The 23,578-nt window shown below is 42.8% G+C and overlaps 1 protein-coding gene across 6 annotated transcripts in view; it reads right to left on the bottom strand.

Moving 5' to 3' along the window:
* Positions 1-20,467, bottom strand: part of ccnd2a (cyclin D2, a) — a 31,058-nt gene extending 10,591 nt beyond the window's left edge. For 2 of the 6 annotated variants that reach the window (XR_011596294.1, XR_011596296.1), the window contains exons 1-5: positions 19,796-20,467; positions 18,804-19,019; positions 17,654-17,813; positions 10,486-10,634; positions 8,148-8,305 (exon numbers count right to left, since the gene is read on the bottom strand). Coding sequence is in view for 3 of the 6 variants with exons in the window: in XM_070897429.1 (XP_070753530.1) it covers positions 8,265-8,305; positions 10,486-10,634; positions 17,654-17,813; positions 18,804-19,019; positions 19,796-20,182 (953 nt within the window). In the remaining 3 variants the exon portion in view is untranslated. Of the gene's footprint in view, positions 1-7,952; positions 8,028-8,147; positions 8,306-10,485; positions 10,635-17,653; positions 17,814-18,803; positions 19,020-19,795 lie in introns of those variants that run through there. The other 4 variants (XM_070897427.1, XM_070897428.1, XR_011596295.1 and 1 more) reach the window with 3 other exon arrangements.
* Between the last annotated feature and the right edge of the window lie 3,111 nt (positions 20,468-23,578).

Genomic DNA, 23,578 nt, shown 5'->3' on the forward strand with positions numbered 1-23,578 from the left:
CAAAACAGTCAAAGTTCCTATTTTTCATCATGTAAACCACATCTGGCCCAAGGGCTTTATTTAATAGATCTTATTCAGCAAGGCAAACTTTCCAACTGTAAATTTGAATTGGAACTACTGTTGTACTAATACCTGTAAAGGTGGTCCCATAAAGCAAGACTCCAACAAAACCTGGTGTATGATGAAAGTTCATTTATTCACAGATGTTAAGATACAAGATGGATACCTGCAGGTCACTGTATGTGCTCTTTAAATTTCCAACCTCAGCATTAATTCACTGGTTGCAGGCCAAAGTCGCACATAGCAGGATGGAATAAATCTACATGGGAGGAGGACACAGATCTTCATGGATTTGAAGTCACCACTTTACATATCATGTGCCCGGAGAGTATTGATGAAGCTGGAGATCTTTTCCCAGCTCAGTGCTACTACAGTACCATACTTTGATATTATTCTTCCTTCCCTCACTCATGCATACATTCCAAAACACCATCACAGCACATAGTCCACGAAGAAAGATATTGCATTTATATTGTGTGTTTCACACCATCAGGGTATCCCCAAGAGCTTTACAACCAAATGGGTTAACTTTTTATTTTGCCAGAGCAGTTAATTTGTAGATAGCAAGGTTCCATAAACAGAAAATAAAATAGATTGTCCAGTTTATCTCATTGGTGGTGTTGAGTGAGAATGAATGTGAGCTAGAACACCAGGACAACTCCTGTTCTTCAGTGAATAGTGATATTTAATCTTTTCGGTCCATCTGAACAGGCAGATGGGGCCCTGGTTTAACGTGTAATCTGAAACATGGTGCCACTAACAATGTAGCACACTCCCAGTGCTGTACTGAATCATCAGCCTCGATTACATGCTTAAGTCCTGGATTGTGCTACTACTGGATAGAGAGCCAAATGTGTTTCTTTGTAATAGTTAAGGACACACAGTAAAATGTTCAGATGCCATTTCTTGTAAAATGTAAGACAATCTATCAGACTACCCTGTCCTTTTAAAATGCTGACTAAAAAGCCAGTTGCTGCTATATCAACTTAAAAACACAGTGCTCTTTGCAATTTACCATCAACCTTTATCAAACCCCTTTCTTCCATGGCAAGTGAACAGAGGAACTATTTTACTGTTTACGCATATGAGCTACAAGTGGAACTATCCAAGGTGAGAATACAGAAGGGGATTCCATTTATAAAACACATCAAACTGAAACTACAAAATGTGTATACTATGTTCTGCACCATGGAGTGCAGGGAACATTAAAACGGACTGCAAAAGCTTCTATAGATATGTAAAGAGAAAAAGGTTAATAAAGACAAACATAGGTCCCCTGCAGTCAGAATCAGGGGCAGTCATAACGGAGAACAAAGAAATGGCAGACCAATTGAACAAGTACTTTGGTTCGGTATTCACTAAGGAGCACACAAACAACCTTCCGGATATAAATGGGGTCAGAGGGTCTAGTAAGGAGGAACTGAGGGAAATCCTTATTAGTCAGGAAATTGTGTTGGGGAAATTGATGGGATTGAAGGCCGATAAATCCCCAGGGCCTGATGGTCTGCATCCCAGAGTACTTAAGGAGGTGGCCTTGGAAATAGCGGAGGCATTGACAGTCATTTTCCAACATTCCATAGACTCTGGATCAGTTCCTATGGAGTGGAGGGTAGCCAATGTAACCCCACTTTTTAAAAAAAGAGGGAGAGAGAAAACAGGGAATTATAGACCGGTCAGCCCCCTGACATCGGTAGTGGGTAAAATGATGGAATCAATTATTAAGGATGTTGTAGCAGCGCATTTGGAAAGAGGTGACATGATAGGTCCAAGTCAGCATGGATTTGTGAAATGGAAATCATGCTTGGCAAATCTTCTGGAATGTTTTGAGGATGTTTCCAGTAGAGTGGACAAGGGAGAACCAGTTGATGTGGTGTATTTGGACTTTCGGAAGGCTTTCGACAAGGTCCCACACAAGAGATTAATGTGCAAAATTAAAGCACATGGGATTGGGGGTAGTGTGCTGACATGCATTGAGAACTGGTTGGCAGACAGGAAGCAAAGAGTAGGAGTAAATGGGTACTTTTCAGAATGGCAGGCAGTGACTAGTGGGGTGCCGCAAGGTTCTGTGCTGGGGCCCCAGCTGTTTACATTGTACATTAATGATACGGACGAGGGGATTAAATGTAGGATCTCCAAATTTGCGGATGACATTAAGTTGGATGGCAGTGTGAGCTGCGAGGATGATGCTATGAGGCTGCAGTGTGACTTGGATAGGTTAGGTGAGTGGGCAAATGCATGGCAGATGAAGTATAATGTGGATAAATGTGAGGTTATCCACTTTGGTGGTAAAAACAGAGAGACAGGCTATTATCTGAATGGTGACAGATTAGGAAAAGGGAAGGTGCAACGAGACCTGGGTGTCATGGTACATCAGTCATTGAAGGTTGGCATGCAGGTACAGCAGCCGGTTAAGAAAGCAAATGGCATGTTGGCCTTTATAGCGAGGGGATTTGAGTACAGGGGCAGGGAGGTGTTACTACAGTTGTACAGGGCCTTGGTGAGGCCACACCTGGAGTATTGTATACAGTTTTGGTCTCCTAACTTGAGGAAGGACATTCTTGCTATTGAGGGATTGCAACGAAGGTTCACCAGACTGATTCCCGGGATGGCAGGACTGACATATCAAGAAAGACTGAATCAACTGGGCTTGTATTTACTGGAGTTCAGAAGAATGAGAGGGGATCTCATAGAAACGTTTAAAATTCTGACGGGTTTAGACAGGTTAGATGCAGGAAGAATGTTCCCAATGTTGGGGAAGTCCAGAACCAGGGGTCACAGTCTAAGGATAAGGGGTAAGCCATTTAGGACCGAGATGAGGAGAAACTTCTTCACCCAGAGAATGGTGTACCTGTGGAATTCTCTACCACAGAAAGTTGTTGAGGCCAATTCACTAAATATATTCAAAAAGGATTTAGATGTACTAGGGGGATCAAGGGGTATGGCGAGAAAGCAGGAATGGGGTACCGAAGATGCATGTTCAGCCATGAACTCATTGAATGGCGGTGCAGGCTCGAAGGGCCTAATGGCCTACTCCTGCACCTATTTTCTATGTTTCTATAGCTTCATGCCCATAATTCCATAGACAAGTTCCTAATCTCGGCCTTGCAACAAGGGAGGACAAATGGCACGCAACACAAGCGAACCCTGATGGGGATATAAATGCTATAAGTCTGAATTCAGTGTTTGGTTTAGGAATTTCTTTGGTCCTCATTACATGAATACTGCTTTCAGTTTTGGCTATTGAAACCCTACAGAACAATCATAATGCTCTGCTCTCCAGCTGGTAAACCACACTCTCAAAACATCAAAAAGTCCTCAGTTTATAAGTACCTAGAAGATACATGGGTGGGTAAGTGATGGGGAAGATTAATTATACTCCATGGGCATCAAGCCTCCGAGAGCATCACACACCATTATGTTTTGGAGTCTATTTAGGACATTATTCTAGAGTAAAGCCATCACCTTTGCATTGCTAAAGGGAAACTAGTTGCAAATGCATCAGAAGTTATCCCCTTGGAAACAAATAATGGCAGTTAACAGGTTACGGTTAACAGAGCATTAGCTGAAATAACAATGTGTTCAAGGGATATTGAAGTATTATTTTAGTTTAACATTGGTGTATAACAAACTTGTAAAATATTGTTTGTGATGGTTATATGTGGTTCAATAGCTACTAACAGAGCTGGCTGTTAAATATTTGTATTTGTTAAGGGGTGTAAGGTACTCTCCCTATGCACAGCAGTAAAAAGCAGATTGCAGTCCTAATCACCAACATTTTCAAATAATGAAGAAAACTGACCAAATTGTGGATTGAGATGAAGACCCATACATATTAGCGCAAGAAAGGAAAATAATTAGCTAGGATTAATTTTATCCATTATAAGGTACCCATTATTACTGGCTGTTAACAGCTTGTGGAAAGTAGCTGATCTATTCCACTGCTTCAAATTACTGGGATCAAAAGAACAGAGGAAATTAGACTCTGGCAGTGGGACAGTCTTCCCTAGCAACACTAAAACATAGGAACCTACTATTTTTCTGCTAAATGAACTAGGAAGGGGACATGAGGTGAAAGACGGTATGCAGGTTTCAATGTGGACGAGGGGGTACTGAAGATGTTATGTAAATTATCGGGGGAAGGGCACTGAAGGTTTTCACACAAGGGAGAGCTGCAGGTTTTCCCAAAGACCGATGAATTTGGACAGGAAGATTAAAACGGAAAATTGACAAAATGTCCCACTTGAATATAAAATTGAACTTTAGTCTCCGAGATCGTGAGTCACAAATAAGGCTCTACTCAACTTTGTACCTTTCAAGGTAAAATCCATTGAAGTATGCATCCAGCAATTAAAAAATAAATAAATATGGGTCAATGTGTCTTACTATTTAAAAACTGCTTTCTAAGCTAAAAACATAATTCTGCTTTTTATTTCCATTACACATTTTATTTAAATGCCAAATTTCACAGGATGTGTAAACACATTATTTAATTTCTTCAGCATTAATAAAAGTATATGATTATTGCCCAAGCTGTAACAAAATATCATGAAAGCCAACCTGACACTCTCAAATACAGTAGTGGCAGAGTTTATACGAACAATGTATAAAACAAGCTATGATTACTTCAGTACACAAAGAGTTAATGATTATTTACAACCACCCTTAGAAATACTTTAAAACTCACTTCTCTCTGATTTTTAAACTCACTGGCACAGAGTCATCTGCTACACTCTCCGTTCCACTGCGGATGGGATCTGATGGAACAGCACTATTATTCTGTACTGTGGCTGCATCACCCCACTGTTACTCCACATGCAAAACACTCAGATTGAGAAGCTGAATAAATGCTAATAGCTGCCAACTCAACCAAATACAAGTAGGAAACGATCTCATTCTTCCATTCATTTCAGTCAATTCTGGCTGCTGTTTTCTTGCATACTAAGTACAGTCTGCAAACAAACAAAGCAGGATGAGGGAGCGAGTCCCGTCATATGCTTCCAAACCATAAGCATTAAGCAGCACAAAGAGTGGATAAACGTTTAGTTTACCTGGAGAAGTATTACATGACCCCATCCTAAAAACACTTCTACCTTGAGGGGAATACTGTGGACAGTACACGCAAGGTTTTCCTGGTATCAACAGCACTTTGAAATATAAAGAGCCTATGCAAATCCAATAGCTTCACATACCAGGGGCTGAATATCCACCTGGGGCGGGGCGTAAAATGCTAGGATACACCAACCAGTAGCCTCCATCACTGAACTTATTGAGGTTCATGGGGTCAGGGGAAGAGCTGCAAGTGGCAGGCCACTGCTGGTTTGGGGGCACTTCCCCCTGCCCCCTCCCCTCCAAGAAACCGAGGCGGTAGCTTTTATATAAAAAATATCAGCCCCTCATCTTCAGCGGTACATGTGCCCGGTGAGGTACACTTGGATTCAAGTTAAGGCAACCCAACGGCAGTTCCCAACTCACAGCCAAGGCGTAGGAATTCTTAATTTAGGGAATCCTCATCCCTGCGTCCCTTACATTGATGCCCTTGCAAGGATAGGCTGAGGCTCTGGTCCCCACAAGACCATCACGCAAACTTCGGCTCAAGGCCAGGACCCGGCATATCCATGTCCTGGCATAGCTTCCAGCTATTCCACTAGACTCCCTTATTATGGCTGGAGTCCACTGGAATGGCCACAATTTCCAGTCCCCCACCGTGCCTCCTGTATACACATTTCTATGTGCTTGCAATGTTACTTTATGATAACCCAACACAGAAAAGGGCAACCAGCCTGATACCTAGATTAAATCACCTCAACAAAGAAGTTGAATAGCCTGGCATTGTTCATTCTCAAAAGAAGGATCAAGGGGGATATTATTCAAAATTCTTAAGTGAATAGATAAATTGAACACCCATATGTTTGTGATTGCCACAAATTCTAGAACTAGGGGACACAGATCAACCTTCGAAGATGGAAGAAGAGTTTAGACTAAACTAAACTACTTTAAACAGTGGGTGGTTAACATGTGGGGTAGGCTGTGAGGAAGGCAGAGGAGCTTTATAGTATAGAAAATTTTAACTGTGAATTGGATAGATACTTGACAAGGTAGGGAATTGTTGGGTATTTGTTTTGCTTTTGATCAGCCAGATATCTTTCTTATAGTTCTAAGGATGAAGATACATACAGTCTTTTGAGGAAAAAGGCATGGTAATTCAGATGATCCTCGTGTAGTTCCATATTTAAATATACAAAACAAATTAAATGGACTATACAAATGGTTTCCCCCCCGCCCCCGGTGTTCCACATCGTAATGGGCTAATGGGGGTGGGGAGTGGAAGGGAGGAAACAAGAAAAATAATTTAAGGGCCGTTCTAACTAAATAAATTGATCGCAGTGCCTGAGCAACAATTTAAAAAATATTGAAGTTAAATAAATGTTTTAATCTTCAGCACTGGCTATATTATGCAGTGGCAAGTCACTACAGCAATTCCCCGCACACATGCAGCTGTATCATTAAGATCTCCAGTGCCTGTCCTATACATGTACTAGGATTTCCAACCCTTCAGGAATGTTGGAGTCTTCAGGAATAAAAGATTAATCTCCTGGACACTGCCGCAAGCAACCCAGAAGAAAAGTCACAGGGGCATTAAAAAAACGATGTGGTTTTATTAGTTATTAAAATATTGGCGATGGGGGAAAAAAAGCCTGTTTGACTGAGTGGGGCGGATGGAGCCCGGAGGTCATGTGATGAAATCTCCAGGAATACAGCCAATCAGGGTTGGCAGTCCTTAAAATGGACTTGACCCAGTCTCCAGAAAATAAGCCACGATCAGTGTAGGCAGAGGGTGGGTGGAATTCCCACCCCACCAAATTTCATGCCATTACAATTGACAGGAAAGTCATCCCTAATGTGTTTTTTTTTTTATACGAAAAAAGAGACTACAATTTATTAATAATGATCAATTAATTATAACATTTTCAGTATCAGCGATTTACTTGTATTACATATTTGATCATTATACTTCCCCTTGTGGGTCATGAACTAGTTTGTTGATGTGTGTTACTACTGTGCTCCATGTGAGCAAGTACCATTTTGTGGATGGCTGCATATCCAACTGGAAAGTTCCCTGGGATAGAGAATCACTACATATATAATATATATATATATATTATATGACAAGTTTTGACAACCCTAATGGATCTGCTATAGCATGAGGATTCTCATCTGCTGAAGTCTGTGTGTGCTCACTACTTTCAAAGATGGGATCTTCCATCACTTGTGCAGTGTTATGCAACAGCAGTGATTGCCAACCACCTGGTCCTATGCTATTCCACACATACTACTGCCCGAGGGTACCCCCACATGATGGCCGCATACCTATGTGAGTATACAGCAGTTTGCATCCACGAGGTTTCAGAATGCTTCCCACATGATTGACTGTAACCATTCTCCTAGTATGTTGAAGCTGGCCACAGCTGCATCTTGAAGTTTGGATCCCAAAGCCTGCATTACAGGAGTGGGAGTATTCATGAAAGATGCACTGCATGCACTTATGGCCTGCGTAACTGAGATCTCAACTACCACTGGTGATACTGTGTGCTCAATGGCAGACCACAGTACGCACAACCATTGGGTAGCCTAAATATAGCATCATGCCTATATAGGCAAATGACTCTTCAGCATGGACCTTGTGTTCAAACATGTTTAACAGCTTCCATTAGAAGGTGGCCTCATGAAGGTCTGTATTCCCTTACAACCAAGGAAGGGAACTCAGCATGCTGGACCTCTACCAGCTGGCCCCTCCAAATCAGTGCTCAGTACCTTCCCTTGTGCTTTCTGCTCAACATCACTATAAACTTCTCCCTTCAGGGTGTATCTGCACTGGTGCCTGCTTCAAGTGAGAATGGTGATAGCTGGTGTGCAGGTGACCCAGTACTCTTTGTCTGCACTTGGTTGCTCACTGGGTTCCGATTGATCTGTGAAAAGACCAGGTGGCTCATTAGCAGTATAAGCACACTTACCTATTTGGGTATTACATGCAATATTACACAAGCAATGCACAACACATTTATGATCAATAAATGCATGCTACATACCAGTTGTTCAATGCTCCAATCTCTGTAGTTCCAATGCCTTCCAGCTACCACCTCCCGAATAAATCAAAATTGCTTCCTTATATGTAGGGAGTTGTTTGTGGTCATATTGCACAATACCTGCTTGCACGCTGGGCCCTCCTGTTATGTGCCAGTTGTGTCTTTAAAAATAAGAGCAGTGGGGATTTAGGTAGTGATTTGGCTCAAGGAAACTCTTTCCTATCATGGCACGAACAATGTAATTTTCATTACCTGCTATTTTCACTTCTTAGTATCTTACTCATTACATTTTTGCTATTGGTTGTGCCAGTGCAGTATTTTTTGTATATACAAATCTAACACCTCGTGCTTTCCTTCATGTCATTTCATGCCCTTTGCTGTTAATTTACAGTAATATTTATGCCTAGTCTTTGTGTTCAAGTTGTGCAACTTGTTCCCAGGTGCCTGCCAGATCCTGCAAGTAGCTTCATGGGGTTCAGTCTTTTAGTGACGAATACCCCACTTGTTGCTTCTTAACATATTTGAAATGGTCATGCGCGTCTCTCCACCCTGCCAAAAATCTAACTATGATGCTCCGATTCAGGCTACCAGTACTTGCAAGGCCCGAGCTGGTAAATTTGGCTTTTCTTAATTGTCATTGAGCCATTATCTACAGATATTGTAGGCTCCATAGCTACATTAGCAAACCGTTGGACATTTATTGCATTGATTTTAGTTGCTTGTTCGTTGCGCGAGAAGTGTTAAAGGATCATTGATGCAGGTGTGCAACAATCAACAGCCATTTTTTGTTACTGCAAACAAAATTACATCCTCAGGAAAGACATATTTTAAAACTGCTTGCTCCTGTAATTTTTGTTATTAGGTCATGATTTATGATGACAAATGATTGCAAGCATTAAAAAACTCACTTTGCCAGAGTTTCCTTGGGTTAAAATTAGTGTTAAGAAAATATAACCTCAATTCTCAAGAACTAATAATTCATTCATATACAAACACCATTCCATCGATGGTGATAAAAACCATGCATGACATATACTTTATTCACATTTTAAGCTTAGCTGTAAGCTAAGTGTTGCACTTTAATAGTACCTGCTATTTTGGACAGGAAAATGCTGAATGTAGAGTACCATGTCTGGAAACTAATGTCATGCTAAAGCTATGACAAGACTGCACAAGCTACAGCAGCACATTGTGACAATCTACCCTGATGCCAAATAATAGATATCATGATATGGAAGCATCAAATTACTTACCAACTGATGGAACACATACTGCTTCACGTTAAAGTAACTCTCAAATTTAATTAGTAACAGCAAACTTAAGAAGTTTTAAAATAATGTTGAAATGGCTGAAAACCTTGAATATAGCAGTTGGATTTTATTACTCCCCCTTTCTCAATAGACTTTTCCACTGATGTAATAACTTGAATCTCAGCCATCCTCTGTGCATTATCTTTCCCCACACACACACTATCTTCCAGTTGAACAGTCCATATGAAAATCAGGATTGCCACATCAATTTAAAGTGAACAAAATTAAATATAGATATAGATACAGCACACTTGAGATTTTCTGAAATGAATGTTATAAAAATGATTTATGGTAGTCCAAGCAGCCAGAATCAGCCCTGGTTTTGTATATTTAAACTACTATAAATCTAACACTTTTAAAATCACCTTTTAAGCATTCCAAATTTCTGATAAGTACAATGACTGCATCGTTCCATATTTGCATTCCAACTGCACTGTGACTAGCTAATCAACTGCATGCACATCATGTGCCCTTAATCACAATTAGCCACTGATGAGAGATCAAGCAACTAGAAAGAGAACACCAAGTGGTCATTAAGTACAACAGTATCTTTACCTTTGAACATGCACATTCACTTTTTTTCTAAATCATTTTTAACGAGCACCTCTGATAGCTGCCTTTTTCCGTGTATATTATGCAAAACAGACCTAACAAATGTAGTCCTGTACTACTAAACCACGATACCTACATTTGTAAAACTGGAATAGAGACAAAGTAATTCCTCAGTACATTACTTTGTTATAATCTATTTTGCATTGCAAAGATTTTAAATTATTCAAGATGTAGAGTTCACTGCTCCATAAAATTAAACTTATTTCTCGCCTTTTCTCTAATTGATTCATTTTAACACATTATCCCAGAGAGTCTAAATCTGCAAGTATCCTGAAATATAATGTTCCAAGAGTTCTACCTTCCTTGCACCTACAAGTTAACTGTATATGGATTTGAGGTCCAAGATTGAACATACTTATGGACAAGATTGGTTGCCAACAATCTGTCAGTGCCTTTGAATAGTGTAACACGATACTCACCACATCTGTGTGCGTGATCTTGGCCAGGAGATCTGTCAGGTTGTCACTTGAAAGTGAACTGTCGCCAATATCGAGCTGAAGTCCACATATTGCTGCCCCCACACTTCCAGTCGCAATCATTGATGGTGGATACATGGCAAATTTGAAGTCTGCAGGGGCAGGAACAATAGAAATTTAAAATCTTGAACTGTACTCAAACAATGCTATCAGCTATGATTTTTAAACCACATTTCTAAAATAACTCTCCATCTCATACATAAAACTACATCTGAGCAGACTGACACAAAGAGAACTTACATTAATTACATGTTTGTCAGAATATATGGTCCTCTTTTCAGTAAAATGACATCCCAGAAGCACATTGATCATGAAAGTCTGAATAAAGAGCCACAGTGCCCTTGCCAACCAACACTGCTGTAGGTCTGCTTCCACGTGTGGTCACATGAACGCATTTCAATGCCCAATAACCTTGTAAGCTCCTTTAATGTCATTCACAATGCAAATGAGACAGCTAGCAAATGGCTAGAGGCCCAGAGTGACTAATGCCTAGCTTCCAAAAGACTTGCATTGCTTCCATCTTCACTCTTCCTTTCCTCCAAACAAGCACCATAAACTTGGCTATCAAAGCTCCACATGTCCTCTCTTTGTTGAGCAACAGGCAGTGATTTGTATCAGTGGCTCCTATTTTTAGCATATTAATTAACTACTGCAACTGGTGAGGCAAGTGTCTCCAACAGAAGAGTGTGGCACCATTGTCTGAAGCCATCTCCTCATCTTTCACTATTGAAAATCATGGAAATGACCTTCCTACTGATATGAATTCAAGCTGACATGCTCACAAAAGGACTGGGGGGCAGGGCACCAATTTCACACATGCGGTTTGCCAGCTCACCCGACCAAGCTAGTAAGGGAGGATTTTTTTTAATGAAAAGGGCTGCATCACTGTGGGTCACTTAGAAGGTTGTGCATTAGGACTAGGGATAATTAAGCAAATTTTTAACTACAACACTAAATAGAAATTTACAATATTTTATAGGAATGTGTTCCTGAAATGTGTTAATGTTTGTGTGATCAAAAATCTACACAGGCTGCAATTCTATTATACCTATATTAATTTATTCTCCAATATGTAAGTATATACAAAATTCAACAGTATACTTAGCATGCATCTGTGTTTGTCACACTTCAGGGACCAAACACACAAATTTGCATCACACATTAAAATAGGATAAGGAAATTGATCATTTGGAATGCAAAGAAATTCCCTTCGCCACAAGAAATGTTTGGACACAGGAGTCAGAATGTCTGTAATCTGCGGCCAATGTGAGCAATCACACTTCAAAAGAAAAGCACCCATTGCATTCTGGGTTCTGACCTGTAGCTGGAAGAAAAATTAAACTCTGACTAGCCACATCCACCATCAAAAGCAATTAGACTTTGTGGCCTTAACCGTACCAGCAGAACAATATGCTGCATGACATGGTATAATGTTCCTTTACAGCACAATATCTGACTTATGAGCAATGCCACTGGAAATCCACTACATTGAAAACTGCACTCCAGCCAGCACACTTTGTCAGAGATTCAAAACAACCGTAACATACTAGGTGCTTCTCAGTTGGCAGCTCAACATTGACTAGCGCATTGCAATCTGCAAATTTGCCTGACCAAACAACAATCTAACCAAATGGCTAAAATTTCCAGCCAAAAAAATAGCAGGCACAGCTCTGGTCCTGCATCTACCTTCACCAAGAGTTTAACTGATCATTCAACTAATATGCTATTTGTGGAATCTTGGTGTGGGGAAATTCACTGTCACATTTACCTATACAACTACTTCAAAAAAGTAATTCATTGAATGTGAATTTATCTCTTTTGTCTTATAACACTGCTGTGAAGTGCCTTGGGACATTTTACTGTGTTAAAGGCGCTATATAAATAAAAGTTGTTATTGTTGTTGCTTTGGGACACCCTGAAGAGTGATGTTGGCATTAAGTAAATGTAAATTAATTCTAAGGACAGGCCAGTTTAAACACAGCTCTGCCTTAGCAGCAGAACTATACGTTGTGCATTACCTGATCTAATACTCTTGTCACTATAAGACAGTGCTTCATCCAATTTAAGCTACTGGAGGATATAAAGAAAAATGTAAAACAAAACATTTAGTGTGCCATTTCTCATTTGTCATATATCGCCATCACACTTCAAGTCACATACAAAAAAGAAGAAAAAAGGTCTCCAGCAGTTGAAAATACCTAAGCTGATAAAAGCAGCCTGAATATCCATGACCACTGGCTGACCTTATTAATCATATCATAAAAAAGCCGGGTTTTGATCTGCAGCCTAAAAACAATTGTCCGCATGCCCAAGAGACTCCCTCAGCCAGCGCTCCTACTTGGAGCTCTGACACAGTAAGCGAGCTCCAGGTGGGCAGAGGAAACATTTCAAGGACATCCTCAAAGCCTCCTTGGTAAAGTGCAACATCCCCACCGGCACCTAGGAATCCCTGTCCCAAGATCGTCCAAAGTGGAGGAAGAGCATCCAGTAGGACACCGAGTACCTCGAGTCTAGTCACCGAGAGCGTGCAGACATCAAGCGCAGACAGCGGAAGAAGCGTGCGGCAAACCCACCCTTTCCTTCAACCACTGTCTGCCCCACCCGAGACTGTAATTCCTGCATTGGACTGTACAGCCACCTGAGAACTCACTTTTAGAGTGCAAGCAAGTCTTCTTCGATTTTGAGGGACTGCCTATGATGATAAAAAACAATTAAAACTCTTAACTCATCCAGTATTTACTTAACAGTAATTAGACGTTGTGGCCTTAGAGATACAGCTTCACTTCAGCAGCAATATAATAAATTTTGCAGAATACATAATCATTTGAGATTAATGCAGAAGTTGCTAGCCTAACAAAATCCGTAAATGTCAATGCTTTTGATATAATTCATGCGAGTTCCGTCAAGTTGTTTTAAAAAGTAGGAAAAATCCATTCTCATTAATGTTAATAGGGGGATATAGTTCCATACAGCTCTCTAGAAAGTAATTCTACTTTACTAGTACGTACAGTCTGAAAAATAAAACATCTGCAGAAGACATACATAAACTGACTTATCACAGATGGGTATCAGATGAGTTAATAAGAACATCTTTGTGTCAGAATCGGTCATTGGGCTTGTGTTGTGGTCTTTCTGCATCCCTAATAAACTGAAACCCAGTGCAAAACTAACTACACCCAACTTCTGTCTTTGAGGAGGCTACTCATGTGAGCCTCTATCCGAGTACTTACGTAGTCATATAATTTCCCCACTGTATTGCATCACTGCACAGCTTATTCACATGTTGCACTTCTATTGAATAGGTGCTGGTTTCTATTAATTACTTTCATTAATGTGACATCTTTAGGCCTCCTTACTGTGTACATGATCCTTTTATTTAGAAGTGAACCCAAACATAACCAATTTCATCCATATATTTTCATGCCATAATATTTTTAAATGTTCTTTCTACGTTAAATTTTATTGCATTTTCACCAGCTTCTAAACATATCTACCACCAACAAAATAATCGACTGGATTACCAAATTAACTACCAAGGACAAAGGAACCAAAGATTTGCTGTGATGCTTCCAGGACCAGGCAATGCACAAATTCCCAAAAAGCACCTACTGCATCTGGTGTATTGGTGCATCTGGTGTGCCTGCTAGGCGGTGTGGGGAATGCAGCACTGGCTGGGCACTTGCAGGAGAAGCTAGCAAATCGACCCCTTTATAAAAGGTAGCCAAAATTAACTTTCTGGAGTGTTCCAGGCCACGGACCCAGCCTGAAACACTCAGCCACCTTTTCATACATCAGGCTGCAAGGAGTGGATTACCATCTGCCCACAGAGGAAATCCCCATGTAACTTTCTCAGAATGGGGAACTGACCTAATCATTTCCTGTTCTCTCCTCTCCAGCCTTGATTACACTCCAAGTTTGCCCACATCACAATAACTATCAACTATATAAATCAAATGCTACTGAAGAGTTGACGATAAAACTGAAAGACTTGATACGAAACAAGAACCACCAATGCAGGACATTGAATGTTGAACTACAGGTACATGGCTGAAACAATAGAATCTAAGTCAGAGAAAGTCGTAATCAAACTGTATTATGCTCCAAGTCAGACCTGGAATACTGCACCCAGTTCTGGTTAACAGGACACAAGGATGACTTTCAACTGCTAGAGGCAGTGCAGGGAAGAACCAAAAGATTGATACCTCAACGGTCTGAATTATGAGGAAAGACTTCTGCGAGATGATTTAATAGAGACATACGAATTAAGGTACTGGGCAAGCTAAACCTGGAATATTACTTGAAATAAAATTGCAAGAATAGGACAAGTAAATACAGGCAAATTTAGGAATATCAGAAAACTCTTCTTCACATAGAGGGCAATCAATACATACAACAGATTCCTGGAAGCGAAACTCATGAAACTTTTAACAACTGGATGTTGCAATGTTGGGGATGTGGAGATGACACTGTAGGATGCCTCTGGATGGACAAATTAGGATGGGTTGACTGGCCCTCCCCAACTGTAATTAACTTTTGCTCTTGTAAATGAACTTAAAACACAATAACCATCAACTGTATCAACCAAATGAAGAGTAATTTACAGTAGTTGATTTTTTTAAACTGGTAGCCTGCTACATTAGTAATGTATTATTCTCCCTTTTCATTCTAACTGCAATATTTACAGATAGAGTGGGCACTGCATACTAACGTACAGCACAATATTGCTAATATGTGGTTGCTATCTTCACGAGAAATTCAGGACTGAGTTACTGAGCTTAATATTTGAAATTCACCTCGTGAGTTTACAGTGCAAAGTGTTTGCCAGAGAATGTGGAAGAGACTGGTCTTGAATAATCTGCATGCACTGACTCAACACCTTTCCTGGACCTCACTCTTCCAATCACAGATTCTAGATCAGAATTAATGTTGTTAATACTGGCCTGCTACAACACCACTCTGCCATTAAACTAACCTATCATCATAGGCAGTCCCTCGAAATCGAGGAAGACTTGCTTTCACTCAAAGTGAGTTCTTAGATGACTGAACAGTCCAATACAGGAACCACAGTCTCTGTCACAGGTGGGACAGACAGTTGTTGAAGGAAAGGATGGGTGAGACTGGTTTGCCGCACGCTCCTTCTGCTGCCTGCGCCGGTTTGCTGCATGCTCTCGGCGACGAGACTCGAGGTGCTCAGCGCCCTCCTGGATGCACCTCCTCCACCTAGGGCGGTCTGTGAGTCCCTGACCATAGGTGTCGGTGGGAATGTTGCATTTTATCATAGAGGCTTTGAGGGTGTCCTTGAAACATTTCCATACTTCTCCAAACAAGGGGGAGCAGTATGGCGATTTTAACTACACACACACACACGTGTCAATGCTCTAAGCTGAAACTGAGATTCAAAGTTTGCATCAAGGCAATTACAGATTTACATGTTGCTCAGAATGACCTTTGCAGTCACTTTATGAACTAGTGTAAATATGACACTAAATAAAGTCTACACAAAGACATTATTGGTAGTCACAATGGTTAAAGGGGGATTAAAAGTCAAGCTTTTGGCTTTTGACTTAAATGTAAGTGAAAGAATGCTCTGGAGACTGCAATTCGTGTGATAATGTCAGTGTCAAAAGTAGACTGTTTTCCTAACGCAGCTGTCTGCAGTGCCACCAAATATCAGAGAGAGAAACATCTACATTGATCCACTGTGCATCACATATTTCATATTCATAGGCAGTTAGATGGTGTATGGGAGAGGATTTAAATTTTGTACAGAAGGACAAACAAGGTGGTCCAAATAACCTCCCTTGTCTACACAAAGCTTTGTGTGGGGTTTAATAGTATAATACTATACCAATTTAAAAAAATCTCAAATTTCTCAGCATCTTTCAAACAATAACTGACAGGTGGCTTTAAAACTCAGAATTATGAATATGTTAAATCCCTGAAGAGGGACCCAGCTTTTGTAAGCAGGTCACTCTACATGTCTCGTATTGTTATAGTTATTGGAGTGGCCTTTGAACCTCGTTTATTGCACTATACAAAATAAAAGCCATGGTATTGCTACCTACAGGGTTCTCAAGTAGCTTTGGAACTTTGCTTTTATCTAATTGGCATTTTTTAAAGACGTGAAAATGCTTTAAAGGGTTTTGTATTAAATTCCAGCCTCATGTGCATTAATGATAAAATGATCTATCCTATAATTTTATGAAAAAAACGATCTTCAAAGAGTTGGTCAAAGATATCTCCCTGTAAAATGAGTGTGTGTATAATCTCTTTATAAACCTTAAGTGTGAGAAACATGCAGCACTCCATTAACCAGCACTGAACAAAATTGCTGAAAATGAGCAAGACGTCATTCTGCAAATAATTCTCGAAATATATATTCATATACTATCGAAATATATATCAATCTCCCATGACTTGGTCACAAGGAGTCAAAACCAGGTATATTCTTTGGGTAAAGCTGCTGGAGGGAGGAGATAACTGGACCAGGGCATGCAGACGTAACTGAGTACCAATTTTTAAATTTACATTGTCCTTATTTATACATTTAATTTATGAATTCCTATGTCCACATTTCTAATGGACATTGTCCATGTAAACTTGTTGCACTTTAGTTATACACTTCCACTGATGGAGACACTACAGCTGACAGGACGGTATAATTACAGTGTGACAAGTTTACACAGTTTCCATTGTAAATGTGCACATAGGAATTTGGAATGGAAAAAGTTGACAGGAAGTGCTTGCTGACATAAAATTAATATATTATAAATAAATAATACACATAACAAAAGCATGTTTTGCCGATTAAAAATTCACAAAACTTGACTGAAGAAATTCTAGAATAAACAAATACTTATACAACGTTATGGTGCCCTGCACAATATTGTGCCCCATTCCATACAAACCAAAACAATTTTGCATCACTAGCAGGATCACCATTTGTATCACAAATTTATGAAGTTCCCCTAAACCTTCAAAGCACAATCAGCGCCAACTATAGGTTCAGTCTGGTCCACTACTGCAATCATAAGTACAAACTTCCCCCACCAACGTATCCTGTCTATACAGACATAAACAGTACCTGTTGCAGACACTACACCACTCATACCTGTGGCACAAAGGGTAATGAAGGTCTGTGCATGCTTTCGGATCAATGGCAGCTTGTCTTTAGGAAGGGGAAGCTTCTTCAGAATGTGTTCAATGAAGTCATGTGGAGTCACTGCTGCAAGGTTCCACTTCAATTTTCCCAAAACTACCAACTCCCACTCCTAACAAATAAAAAATGAGATACAGTTGCCTTTATCATTAAAATCATCATGAAGACAACAATTGAGGAGAAAATAAACTATACCAGAAAGTCTAAAAAGAGCATATTTCAAACAAGCAGCACACTGTACGGTAGAAGCACAACAGGGTGAAGTTTTTGGTAAAGTCTTGAATAACTACCTCTAGAGGGGGCTACAGACTGAAATTTGCACCATTCGCTTCATTGTTAGAACGGACGGAACAGAAATCAAGCGCAGGCAGCGGAAAGAGCGTGCGGCAAACCAGTCCCACCCACCTTTTCCCTCAACGACTATCTGTCCCACCTGTGACAGAGACTGTGGTTCTCATATTGGCTTGTTCAGCCACCCAAGGACTCATTTTTAGAGTGGAAGCAAGTCTTCCTTGATTCCGAGGGACTGCCTACAATAATAAGAACAGACGGACAGCTCCTGGACATACCACAATACATTTCAAATATTGGACTCAGCGTTAACATTATTCAGTAAGCAATGATACCAGAAGCTGCCTAAATTACTTTGCTGCAGAACAAATGTATTTTATTATGGAGCATACACATAGCTCATTTTCATCATTTTACATTTTAATTTCTGTGCCCTGTAGACTCTTGCTGCTCATCCATCCAGTTTCTGGGCACTAACAAGAAGTTTACGCACATTTATAACTGAGGAAAGCTGTAACTGTTGCAATTTAAGATTTTTTTTCTTCAAATGTCAAAGAAAAAAAAAGTAATGTATTCTATAAACATCCTCTATAACTTTGTTGTATTTTGTGAATAAAACATTTGAACCATCGCAATTTTGGATGCAGTTTAAGATCTGAATGAGTTTTACAGCTGAACACCTTCAAGAAAGTGCAAATCTTAAATCGTCATTTACACTTCTGTTGGAAGTTATTTTGATAAAAAAACAAACAAGTACAGATTTACAACATTGTTTGGATTTTTTTGTACAGACGTGAAATTGTGAAATTACCAGAAGCTCACGTGGTCTGATAGAGTTGTCAGTGTAAATGCAAAGTTTTTCCGCTGTCAGGGGAATAGTCTCTTTGAACTTGGATGCAAGGAACAAACAGACCGCTCCAAGCAGCTGTAGGTAGCATTTGGTGGTCGGTACAATTGATAAGAATCTGTCCAGGTAATTCATTGCCAAAGGAAAGACTTCTTCCTCACACTTCTGCTCCTCGCAGACCTGAAGGGAAAATGGGTAAAAAAAATTAGGAATAACAAGGTCATAAAAAGTGCTGCGAGTGGAGAGTGAGGCCCTGGCACCAGCCCTAATCCATTGCATTCCTTGGGCTCAGTCAGCAAGAAATGAATCAAAGTCACAATCGCAGCGCCAAAAAGCTTAGAGATCAATGTCTGTCACTTACCAAACAATATTTTAAGACAAAAATATGGCCATGGCCTGACACACAGCACCCAACACAAAGCCAGTCACACCCACCAATCTCATTCAGAGCCCACCCATCTCCAACTCTCAGCTGCCCTGCTCCAGCTAGTATGACCCAAAGCCAGTCTGATCAAATCCCCCACAAATCTGAATCTCTCCTCAGCTCCCTCCTCACTCACTTTCAATCCCCTTCTCACTCTCAGCCCCCCTCTCTCTTCCACAGCCCCCCCATCTCCCTCGCTCACTCTCAGCCCCCAAATGATTCAATCCTTCACCTCCCACAATGCCGCCCCCCCCAATCCGGCACACGACCCCCATCGCCCCTCCGCAGACTCGGGCCGGTGCCTCAAGGCCGACAACATTGAAGTCTGCGACCGAGGAAAAAACCACGGAGCCGGACGGCACCAGGAGCGGGTCCAGTGGCTCTCGCCGCTGCCTGTCCCCATCCTCCCGAATGCCGGGCCGGGTGAACTTTCAGGCCCACAGCCAGCTGGAAGATATAAAAATTCCCGCATTCACCGGGCCGGGCCCATTCACGTCTGCGGGTTTCGGGATCGGGGCCTCGGAATACAAACCTCCAACATCCAGGTGGCCACCGTGCTCCGCATGAAAGGCTGGATGTCCTGCTGCACGCACTTGAAGTAGGAGCAGGCCGGCAGGCAGCGCTCCTCCAGCGCCAGCAGGTTGTGCAGCACCCGCTCGTCGTGCAGCAGGCTGGGGTCGGGCAGCGCCCTCCTCACCGTCTCCAGCTCGCAGCACAGCAGCTCCATGGCCGGTGCGGGAAGGGGCGGATGGGTGTCGGGCTCCGCTGCCTGTCCTGTCCGGTGCTGGCCTGGCAAGGCCGGGCCTCCCTCAAACGTTGCTGCCGTGCAGGGCCGAGCGGGACGCGGTGACGCAGCGAGCTGCGGGCAGCCCCTTGTTCTGTCGAGCAGCTGGGCGGAGGCGGCGGCGCCGTGCAACATCAAAGGCTGGCCGAGGGAAGCGGGGAGGCCGGCGGCAGGGCACGGCGCGCATACACATCGGGACACCGCACCGCGTTACAGGCCTCCAACACGGTGGCAGGCCAGCGCCCCGGCCCACACAGCCTTCATCTTCCCGGGGGGACAGGAGGCCGCGGGTCCGCAACCGCTGACAGGAGGAGCCGCTCAAATCAAAGCTGAAACTGCGGGTTTAACTGACATTAAAACCCGAGCCCGCCTTCCCACCGCTCGCGCTCCGTGTGCCTGAGGGATGGCACCGCCCCCGGCCTGTGATAGACAGAGAAAGAGCGCTAGAAGATGGCCCCGCCCCCGACCTGTGATAGACAGGTCCCGCCCCCAGCCTGTGATTGACAGAGAGCGCGCTGGAGGATGGCCCCGCCCCCAGTTTGTGATAGACGTGTCCCGCCCCCAGCCTGTGATTGACGGACTGCGAGCCAGAGGATGGCTCCGCCCCCAGCCTGTGATTGACGGACTGTGTGCGAGCCAGATTATGGCTCCGTCCCCAGCCTGTGTTTGACAGAGAGCGCTAAGGATGGCCCCGCCCCCGGCCTGTGATAGAAAGGCCCCGCCCCCGTCTGTAATTGACAGATTGTGTGTGAGTCAGTGGATGGCCCCGCCCAGGCCTGTGATTGGCAGGCACCGCCCCCAGTCTACCCATGTCTCTCAGCCATACAGGAGGGCAGGTATTACTACAGCCCTGTAGACCATGAGCTTTGTGGTAGATTTGAGGGCCTGGTCTTCAAACACACTTTTCCTCAGGCGGCTGAAGGTGATGTTGAATCTCCTCATCAATGTCTGCTTTTGTTGATAAAAGGCTCCCGAGGTATGGGAAATGGTCCACATTGTCCAGAGCTGCGCCCTGGATCTTGATGACTGGGGGGCAGTGCTGTGCGGCGAGGACAGGCTGGTGGAGGACCTTTGCCTTATGGATGTTTAGCATAAGGCCCATGCTGATGCCTCTGAGTCAAAAGGTTGTGGGTTCAAGTCCCACTTCAGGGACTTGAGCACAAAAATCCAGGCTGACACTCCAATGCAGTACTGGTGGTGCTGCCTTTCGGATAAGGCGTTAAACCAAGACCCCGTCTGCTCTCTCGTAAAAGATCCCATGACACTATTTCAAAGAAGAGCAAGAGCGTTATCCCTGGTGTCCTGGCCAATTTTTATATCTCGATCAACATAACAAAAACAGATTATCTGGTCATTATCACATTGCTGTTTGTGGGAGCTTGCTGTGCACAAATTTGTGGCCGCATTTCCCACATTACAACAGTGACTACACTCCAAAAGTGCTTCATTCTCTGTAAAATGCCGGATGGTGGTCCTGAAAGATGCTACATAAATGCAAGTCTTTCTTTTTCTTTTTGTGTGCCAGATGATGGACCTGTCCCCAGCCTGTGCTTGATAGGGCCCCGCCCCAGCCTGTGTTTGATAGGGCCCCGCTCCAGCCTGTGCTTGATAGGGCCCTGCCCCAGCCTGTGATTGATAGTGCCCTGCCCCAGCCTGTGATTGATAGGGCCCTGCCCCAGCCTGTGATTGATAGGGCCCTGCTCCAGCCTGTGATTGATAGGGCCCTGCCCCAGCCTGTGATTGATAGGGCCCTGCTCCAGCGTGTGATTGATAGGGCCCTGCCCCAGCCTGTGATTGATAGGGCCCTGCCCCAGCCTGTGATTGATAGGGCACTGCTCCAGCCTGTGCTTGATAGGGCCCTGCCCCAGCCTGTGCTTGTTAGGGCCCTGCCCCAGCTTGTGATTGATAGGGCCCTGCCCCAGCCTGTGATTGATAGGGCCCTGCCCCAGCCTGTGATTGATAGGGCCCTGCCCCAGCCTGTGATTGACAGCTCCCTGCCCCAGCCTGTGATTGATAGGGCCCTGCCCAGCTTGTGATTGATAGGGCCCTGCCCCAGCCTGTGTTTGATAGGGCCCTGCCCCGGCCTGTGATTGACAGGGTCCCTCCCCCAGGCAGTGATCGAGAGATAACAACAGAAAATCGTGGAAATATTCAGCAGGTGAGGCAGCATCTGTGGAGAGAGAAACAGTTAACGTTTCAGGTCAATGACCATCAGTTCTTAGACCTTTCTTTTTGTTCTTTCCTCCCCTTCCCCTTCCTCTGCTCCTACACTTGCTTAAAGATCTGTTACATCGTTAACTTTTCCCAGCTGTGACAAAGGGTCATCGACCTGAAACATTAACTCTGTTTCTCTCTCCACAGATGCTGCCTGACCTGCTGAGTATTTCCAGCATTTTCTGTTTTTATTATTAAAAATCTCTGTGCCCCTAGCCAGTGATTAAGAGACTCAATTAAATCTCCCCTCAGCCTCCTCTGTACCAAGGAAAACAAACCAAGCCTATCCAATCTTTCCTCATAGCTAAAGTTTTCCAGTCCTGGCAACATGCTCTTGTATTCTATGCCTCGGCTAATAAAGGATCTGTGGACATATTCTCCAAGGTCCCTCAGTTCCTCCACATCTCTCAGTATCCTCCCATTTATTGTGTATTCCCTTGCCTTGTTGCCCCTCCCCAAATGCATTACCTCACACTTTTCCAGATTGAATTCCATTTGCCACTTTTCCGCCCAACTGACCAGTTCATCGATATCTTCCTGCAGTCTAAATCTTTCCTTTTCACTGTCAACCACAAGGCCAATTTTTGTATCATCTGCAAATTTCTTTATCATGCCCCCTACATTTAAGTCTAAATCATTAATATATAAAAAGTAAGGGACCGAGTACTGAGCCCTGTGGAACCCCACTGGAAACAATTTTCCATCGCAAAAACTCCCCTCAGCCACTACCCTTTGCTTCCTGCCACTGAGCCAATTTTGGATCCAATTTGCCACTCTCCCTAGGATCCCATGGGCTTTTACTCTTTTGATCAGCCTGCCATGTGGGAACTTGTCAAAAGCCTTGCTAAAATCCATGTAGCCTACATCAAACGCACTGCCCTCATTGACCCTCCTTGTTACCTCCTCAAAGAACTCAATCAATTTAGTCAGACACGACCTTCCCTTAACAAATCCATGCTGACTGTCGTTGATTAATCTGTATCTTCCTAAATGAAGGTTTATACCGTCCCTCAGAGGTTAAACTAACTGGCCTGTAATTGCTCGGTTTATCCCTTCCTCCCTTTTTAAACAATGGAACAATGTTAGCAGTTTTCCAATCCTCTGGCGCAACTCCTGTAGCCATGGATCATTGGAAAATGATGGTCAGAGCCTCTGCAATTTCTTCCCTTGCTTCTTTTAATAGCCTCGGATATATTTCACCTGGTCCTGGCGATTTATCTACTTTCAAAGATGCTTTGTGAAGACAGCCGCAAAGTATTCATTAAGTACCTTACCCACATCCTCCACCTCCGCACATAGATCACTATTTTGGTCCTT

Source organism: Pristiophorus japonicus, chromosome 13 (assembly GCF_044704955.1).
Source record: "Pristiophorus japonicus isolate sPriJap1 chromosome 13, sPriJap1.hap1, whole genome shotgun sequence".
NCBI classification, from domain to species: Eukaryota; Metazoa; Chordata; class Chondrichthyes; family Pristiophoridae; genus Pristiophorus; species Pristiophorus japonicus.